At 49.2% G+C, this 8,064-nt stretch overlaps 1 protein-coding gene across 1 annotated transcript; it reads left to right on the top strand.

The window, feature by feature from the left end:
* The first annotated feature begins 237 nt into the window (after positions 1-237).
* On the top strand, positions 238-7,971 carry LOC135817888 (uncharacterized). Its single transcript, XM_065331175.1, has 5 exons — positions 238-770; positions 2,802-2,997; positions 3,134-3,383; positions 4,307-4,457; positions 6,171-7,971. The coding sequence occupies exons 2-5, from the start codon at positions 2,865-2,867 to the stop codon at positions 6,777-6,779; spliced, it is 1,143 nt and encodes a 380-aa protein (XP_065187247.1). The 5' UTR covers positions 238-770; positions 2,802-2,864; the 3' UTR covers positions 6,780-7,971.
* The last annotated feature ends 93 nt before the right edge of the window (positions 7,972-8,064 follow it).

The raw sequence follows: 8,064 nt of genomic DNA, 5'->3' as shown, positions 1-8,064 counted from the left end.
CTGAGATTGTCCCAGTTTCCTGATATCCGAGCAGCATGACTGTATAATACAATGTATTATACAGTCATGCTGCTGTAATCATGGTAATATTCACGCTAAGAAGATCGTCAGCGTCCACCGGACAAAAGGTCGGTGACGGACTGAAGCTCGCAAGTACAATCATGCAAGCTTCTGCCGGGCAGGTGCGCAGTCGAAGTTAGTTCTTGACTTCAGCCACATTGTATTTGTAAGCTTTCGTTTCCATCGTATTCATACCAGAAGCGTAAAGTAAACTGGTCGTAGTCTCACTAGTGAGTTGTATGAGTAGAAGGCTATGTGCTGTCACAGTTTGATATTGAAGAATTTGTCTGGCCAGGCACTAAAAGTAACAGTTGTCTGATAGCCGCAGAAGAGCGGCAGGATCGTCCGAAGGCTCTCTCGTTGGGACCAGCGCCCGCAGGAAAGCCGTAGGCGTAGGCGCACGCACGTGTTCGTTTATTCTTCTGTTTGCTCGGTGCGAGGTGGACTCTACCACTGAGACAGAGAGTGTGAGAGTGCTGGTCTAACTGTTAGACTTGCTGTGATTGAAGCTGGATACCCTGTGTGGCCTGTGACATGTCGCATGCACTGCAGTAGGCCTACTAGTAGCAAGCACAGCGCCAAGAAGGAGTCACTAACTACTTATCTTGGCCGGCGCGGCGATACTGCGGCAAAGGAGGACGTTCTAGCACCCATTCTGGCAACCTCTGAATGAGTGTCTGGAGCCGAAGGATAGGTGGTGCAAGTGCTAGGTAGGTGCTGATGGATTCCCTGCTCAAAGGGTTAAGCACATGCAGTCGCGCAGGACAAGAAAAGACAGGACAGTGCGGGGTAGGACAAGTCAGTGTAGATTGCAATCATATTGGCACTGCAAGTAGTGCAGTTCTGGCCAGAGAAATCCAACCTTGCGAACAAAGTAGCGCCACCTGGTTCGAGTGCACAGAACAGTGTGTGTAGTGCTAGGGCTGCGTCACGCCCGGCGCTACCCATGTTTTTATACTGTACTTATAAAACGAGAGAGCTTGGAAGCTCAGGGCCCTACCCTATGCTTTTTTTCCTTGATGACCTAGACAAAAAAAAGCATAGGGATGTTATAAATTCTTTAAAAAATTCCTTTTTTTAAGACATAACCTGGGATTCGAACCCGCACTATCGCGCCCTGTATGCATCCCCGGTCTTTAAAAAATTCCTTTTTTTAAGACATAACCTGGGATTCGAACCCGCACTATCGTGCCCTGCATGCATCCCCCGATACACTTCGCATACATACTAATTCTTCCAAGTTGCTTCACATTATGATCTTGCATTTGAAAGCCCTATTTGAATATGCATTGTGGCCAGCCGTCTTTGAATGTACGGTACGGTAGGGATAGGTACGGGACAGGTACGATCGAGGGTAATACGACACCGTCTCCCGTACCGTACCATCAAGCACAGCTAGCCACATACAACTGCCCGCAATATTCAGATAGGGCTTTCAAACGCAAGATCATAACGTGAAGCAACTTGGAAGAATGGGTATGAATGCGAAGTGTATGGGGGAATGCATGTAGGGCGATAGTGCGGGTTCGAATCCCAGGATATGCCTGAAAAAATAGGAGAATTGAAAAATTTATAACATCCCTATGATTTTTTGCCGTCAGATACGGGATAGCGCCAGGCGTGACACAAACAAACAAACAAACACACAAACAAACAAATACCAAATTAAAGCTGTGTGGACCCTGGCTAGCGCCAGACGTTACTGAAGTAACGTCTTCTGCATAGCTACGGGAATAATATAAAGTACAATACAAAAACATGGGTAGCGCCATGAGATAATGATATAAATATCATTATCTTATGGCACATGATGACGGCCAGTAAAACTGAGACAAGGGTGAAAGCCAACCACAGCATATGTTACTATGGTTACCAATACACTGTACATGTATATACAGTGCTGGCATATAAAAGTAAATTATCGCGTCCGTTCCCGAAGGGAACTCACGACGGCCGCTAACACACGGTAAACCCTAGTGGCAGATGCAGCGCCTAACGGTGGGGGTGAGTGGATAAGTATCACAACCACTTGCACAAGTGCTGAGAAACCCCATTAGCTGCATCCATGTACCCCTTGTGCCTGGCCACAAGTTCCCAGTTGACTGTGGGTTGCAGCACGGCTGGGAAAACCGCTCCCATGCTGGCATATACAGAACAGTGAAACCTCGCTTTCCCACCACCTCACCAATCCGACCACCTCACCAATCCGACCACCTCACCAATCCGACCACCTCACCAATCCGACCACCTCACCAATCCGACCACTTCACCAATCCGACCACCTCACCAATCCGACCACCTCACCAATCCGACCACCTCACCAATCCGACCACTTTTGCTCAGTCCTGAATGTTCCTCCATACTAAAGTGCGCATACAGGATGGTCATTTCACAAGTTAGACCACCTCGGAGATGAGACCCCTTTGCTTGGTCCGAAAGGTGGTCGGAATTCTGAGGGCCCACTGTACTCCTCTATCTCAGTACATGTACACGTGGAAGAACACACGCCACGCACACGCACAAGTTAACTCATGCACACAGACTCCGACGAACAGACACACACACACAACCACATGCACACACGAATACACACACACGCGTACACGCACACACACACACACACACACACACACACACACACACACACACGCCATGAACACACGAAGCATTGATCAGAGGTTGCGTTAACCGGAATGTTACACGTAAATGCTTTGTGTTCCTGTTCTCCTTCACGGCTTCAGGACTTGATGCAGATACAGCACATGTGATTCTCCAGCCAAGCAAGTTTGAAGTGGCTCAAAACGATGAACGCTCAGTCGTCCCGGTGGCCACCGAGCCACCTTGAGCCCCGATGGCCAGCTCGCCAGCACAGAGCGTCCAGGGTGCCCACACTGCACACAGAGTCTACAGACCAATCCAACACATGGGATTCCACTGGTAAGGCTCCAGGTTACCATGGTGACACGTCTAATCAATGTCGCCCTCACCGTGATCCAGCATGAGTGTAGTCGTGTTGTGGCCCACAACCAGACACATCTGCAAAGTACCATATTTGCTTGTTTCTTCCTTGTAGAGACGGAATATACACTTGAACATAGTGACGAACAGCAGAAACGGCCGTGTCTGGGTTCACCGCGCAGTACGCTTCTCTTGATGTTGCTGGCCTGTTTGCTGCTGGGCACGACTGCATCAATGCTGATGACGCACACATATTCGTTCTACTGCCTGTTCGAGCACCGCATTCCCATCACCTACTGCTATAAGCACACGAATGTGACACTGATTCCACGTCCGTATCTACAGACGGCAATCTACTTCAGTTTGTAAGTGGGAACGACTGGGTATTTGATGCGCTGAGTTAGTTTTCTGCCTTCGGGATACAGACAATTGTTGTACAATATACTAGTATATGTCTGGTCTGGGGAAGGGTCCAGTGGATAGTATAATATGTACATGAACATGTGCTTCTCAGTCCTCAGACCAGTTTTAGGCCATGGATTGATGAATGATTGCAGCTAATGTTCAGGGGTTTTGGCACCCCACGCTAGGTAACTTTTAAGTAACATCAAGTGCATGGATGAGTGGGGCTGTTGAGGCTTATGCAGAAACGTCCTTCGATGATGCATTACTAAGGGAGAGAGAGAAAGAGTGAGAGAGAAAGAGAGAGAAAGAGAGAGAGAGAGAGAGAGAGAGAGAGAGAGAGAGAGAGAGAGAGGGGGGGGGGGGGTACTGAGGAAGAGCTGCTTGCGGAAGCGGAATAAAGGTCAGCCTACCGGGCCATAACATACATCTTTACAACTTACCCTTCTAGCCATATTGCTTTCTTGCCATATTGCTCAACATGTGAGCTACACTAGTAGTATCAAGCAGGCATTTGTTTGCCACAGAGAATACACAACCAAGTGCGCAGTTATCCTGAAAGGTTATTATCCATTGAGATCCCATAGAACATGCACGTCATATTGCATGTGTTGGGGTATGTCTGTGTATGCCCGTGCATGTTTGTGTATGTGTGTGTGTGTGTGTGTGTGTGTGTGTGTGTGTGTCTGTCTGTCTGTCTGTCTGTCTGTCTGCCTATCTGTCTGCCTGTATGTCTGTGCATGTATGTGTGTGTGCACGTGTGGAGTTGTGTGTGTGTGTGTGTCCGTGTGTGTGTGTGTATGTGTGTCCGTGTGTGTATGCATGCGTGCATGCGTGTATGTGTGTGTGTGTTTGTGTGTGTATGTGTGCATGTGAATGTGAAAAGGTCGGCTTTTGACAGTGCTGTGCTGGTGGTCATCCTTCTAGTACTTGCCAAGTACCACAGTGATCCCAGCAAGACGGCCAGCCACCTCGACATACTGCCCCTCAAAATAATCTGGCGCAATGTCCACCTCACACGCAAGTTCTGGACACAGGTATGAAGTTGCACTCAATGCTGTTACAAACAATAGGCCTTAGACCCAGGCTGTACACAATGTACATACTGTACCCATTGCACACACTGTACACATTGTATGCACTGTACATAGAGCTCTCTGGGCATTTTGCGTCACGTGCTAGGTAGCAGGAAGATAAGCAGCAGCTTCCGGCCTGTCCATTGGTTAGTCGAAACTCACCACCACACACATGTATGCGTTCTCCGGCCGGTCTCATTCATCAAACCAGCAACACGGCCATGAGTTGTAGCAGATAATGGCATCGATGGTTATTCCTCGATTCTGCTGTTCCAATCATGCAAGTCTCATTCGTGAAGGTTGTGAGAGTGCTGAATGGCCAGGTTGGCAAGCCTTGCTCTTTCATACAGAGAGGTAGCAGGGGCGGATCCAGGAGGGGTTCCAGGGGCTCCGCGGAACCCTCCAAATGTTTTAAATGTACTACTGGCAACCATATGCATGTCCATGTACATGTGTCAGCTATTCAGTTTTGATTATACTGGAACCCCCCTGTAGAGATCGCTGGATCCGCCGCTGGGCAGTGAAAATGAAATAGCGCAATCACACGCTCTGACGTAACTTAAAAGTGCTAGCACACACACACACGGACTGAGTGCAAGATTCCACTGTATAATGGAAACAGAACATGGACCGGGGATCGCTGCCATTATCTACTACAACGGTGTGCCGTGTTGCTGGTGTGGGCGAAGACCGGGCAGGGACGGCGAAACCGGTCTGGCCGGTCTGGCCATGGCTGGACCAACTCTTCGGCCACCAACGGGTGTTAACTGCTGAAGGGGTCATCTGTACCCGCCATATCATAACTGCTGAGGGGGTCATCTCTACCTGCCATATCATAAGTTATAACTGCTGAGGGGGTCATCTCTACCTGCCATATCATACACAAACTGTGTGACCGACTCTGGTATGCCTGGACCAATCAAAAACTGCTTCCGCCGGTCCCGAGAGGTCAGCCCGGAAGGGGATGGAAGTGTGTTTGGTTGGAAAAGGTCGGCCGGAGAGTGCAGGCGATAGGATGGCATTACTTGCTAGGTGGTCTGGCTGTCTCTGTCTCCACTATCATTCAATTGAGTAGCTCTTCAACACACTGGCCTCGTGGATGATGCGTCCAAAAGACGAACACAATATTCAGTATTTTGTCGGTTGCAAGTGAACCTCAGGTTGCCGAACTAAGTGGAATTGTTGATTTATAACCTGGTGGACTTACAACTGGTGCAATACGGCACTTGGGTATGTATTAGGAAACACCACATGGTCACATTGTCCTGGACTGTATACTTGTATGTACTGCAACAAGTAGTAGATGCCCGTGTGATGGTGAAGGTACCTCATGTCATGTTATAATGCTTCCAAGGTTGGTTCCCTTCAAGGCATGTCACGGACTTCGTTCATGAGATTGCTATTGCATGTACTGTCGTGGACATGGAAATCCAGTCGATTGACGGGGGCCGGCGTCCTCAGCCCGTACACAACAGTGCACAGTCATGTCGATCCGATGCGCCGACCAGCGCGTTGCAGCGCATATTATGCATGTGTGTATGCTTACCCACGGCTGCATGGCCAGCGCCCTGGGGCCGCTAGACGAGCGACCGGATTTCCATGTCCACGACAGTACTATGCTTGACCTGCTCTGTGTCTGTGTCTGTGTCTGTGTCTGTGTCTGTGTCTGTACAGCTGTTCTTGGTCGCCTGTGGTGCTTCGTTCAACGTCTACACGGCGTACTTCCGCCTCCAGCCCAAGGAGACCAGCTCGCCGTTGAACGTGTACGTCGAGAACGTCTTTGCGCAGCGCTGGTTCTACACGGCCGGCCTCGTCGAGAAGCTGCTCCTCTTCGTCGTCATGTGCATGTGCAACTACGCGCGGCCGAGCCCCACTGCACCACACTTGACGCGCTGCGTATACTACCTGGTGATGACCTACTTGTCGGTCAGTAACAGTCTGATCTCGCTCAACTTCACCTACCATCTGACATTCAAGGTGGTGCCCGGGTACACCAAGAGCATTATCCACCAGCAGCCGGCCATCACGCACGCCATGAAGGTGGAGCGCGTCGCCAACATGGTCCACTTCATCATGATGGTCGTGAACACCATGCTGCGCGCCTCCTACTGGAGCTTCTTCGCTAGCAAACTGTTCGAGCCGAGCAGGGACTTCTTCCACACCGTACACCACCCGATACCGGTGGCCGAGCGGGTTCAAGAGCACCAGGACAGCGAGCCCGGCCTACCGGTGTTCAGGCATCCCTCAACACTCCCACCGCCGCTGGCGCCCATCGAGGAATAGGTCCGGCTAGCGAACACTGGAGACACTTAGCTGATCGTGTTTTACCTGGAAAGGCCCACACCACCTCTCCTAGCTGTACGTATAGCTATCATGCGAGCATAGCATAACGATTTTGAGTTGCTTTCTCCACCCGCCAGCCCAGATCTCTAGTGACGGTAGAGGTCCTGACTGCACTTGAGCTTATACACACGGTTTGCTTGCATCTGGGTAATGTGTAACCTCTTTCTGGCGCTTTGCTACCTCTCCACATTCTATGTAAGTACCGGTATGTATTATACACTGTACTGTATGTACAGTAGTAGTAGTCATGTTGATATGGATGCTCTCTATAGATATGATAGGGGCAAGTGGAATATGAAACAATGTGGGTTTGCTCACGGGATACTACAGTGGAGTACCCATTCCAGTTTCCGTAATAGGGAGGAAGCCAGTTGACACATGTCTGCGTATGGCATCGCTGCATAGACTCGGGGAGCAGGCCAAGGCTGCAATTGGAATCGTGTAATCATTTGAAAAGATAACAAATCACATACGACTTTTAAAATTCCTTTTCTTGCACAGTATTGAAATACACATCATTTTGAGTACTGCTGTATGTGCACATTGTGCGTCCCTGGATGCTGCAACTCATGCCGGCCGGGCTTGCACTGCTGCTTTGCTTACTAAAAACAGTGTCAATAGGATTATTAGGCCAAAACAAAAAATAGGCTTGTTTCCGGTCGGCAACCCCTCAAAAAGGAGACTCGGTCGGCCGGAATGAAACTTTTTTTGGATACTTTTTTTTGGTTCCTCAATCGTTGTGGTATTGATGGACAAGAGCACCTACACATGTACATTGTACATATATCATGGCAAGGATCAATGTCAAAGTTGACTGACTCACTGTTCTTGTACAGCATGTGGTGTATTCCTGTTTTCGTACATCCTGAGAAATCAAGCAAACAGTTCGAGTCCTTCTAACTCCGTTATTATAGCTCGTATGAACCCCGGAGGTTTTCGAGCCGACAGCGGAGAATCTCTGCTACCTTGTAGGTGTTTCGATTGTGGAATTCGGTTGAGATTTGACTGAGTTATGACTCGTTAAGTGCACCATTGCCACCGTTTGTATACATTTCGGCCCAAAAAAAAGTTTCAGAATTTGGGAAAAAGTGGCCCGGTCGGCCGACCGGAAACAAGGTCATTATTTGTTTTGGCCTTATAAATTTATAATAGGACTGGTTAACAACAAGATCAGCTGTCCGGAGATTGAGTATGTGACTGGCTATCAGTCCTAGCCTTGTGCTCG

Source organism: Sycon ciliatum, chromosome 5 (assembly GCF_964019385.1).
Source record: "Sycon ciliatum chromosome 5, ocSycCili1.1, whole genome shotgun sequence".
NCBI classification, from domain to species: domain Eukaryota; kingdom Metazoa; phylum Porifera; class Calcarea; order Leucosolenida; family Sycettidae; genus Sycon; species Sycon ciliatum.
Note: the sequence above shows the minus strand (reverse complement) of the source record. Positions and strands in the feature narration are given on the sequence as shown.

Excerpts from the sequence above, each read along its gene's own strand:
- LOC135817888 (XM_065331175.1), top strand. The coding sequence starts at position 2,865 with ATGAACGCTCAGTCGTCCCGGTGGCCACCGAGCCACCTTGAGCCCCGA. Across the intron at positions 2,998-3,133 it reads CAACACATGGGATTCCACTG|AGACGGAATATACACTTGAA; the intron begins GTAAGGCTCCAG and ends TCTTCCTTGTAG. Across the intron at positions 3,384-4,306 it reads ACGGCAATCTACTTCAGTTT|GTCGGCTTTTGACAGTGCTG; the intron begins GTAAGTGGGAAC and ends GAATGTGAAAAG.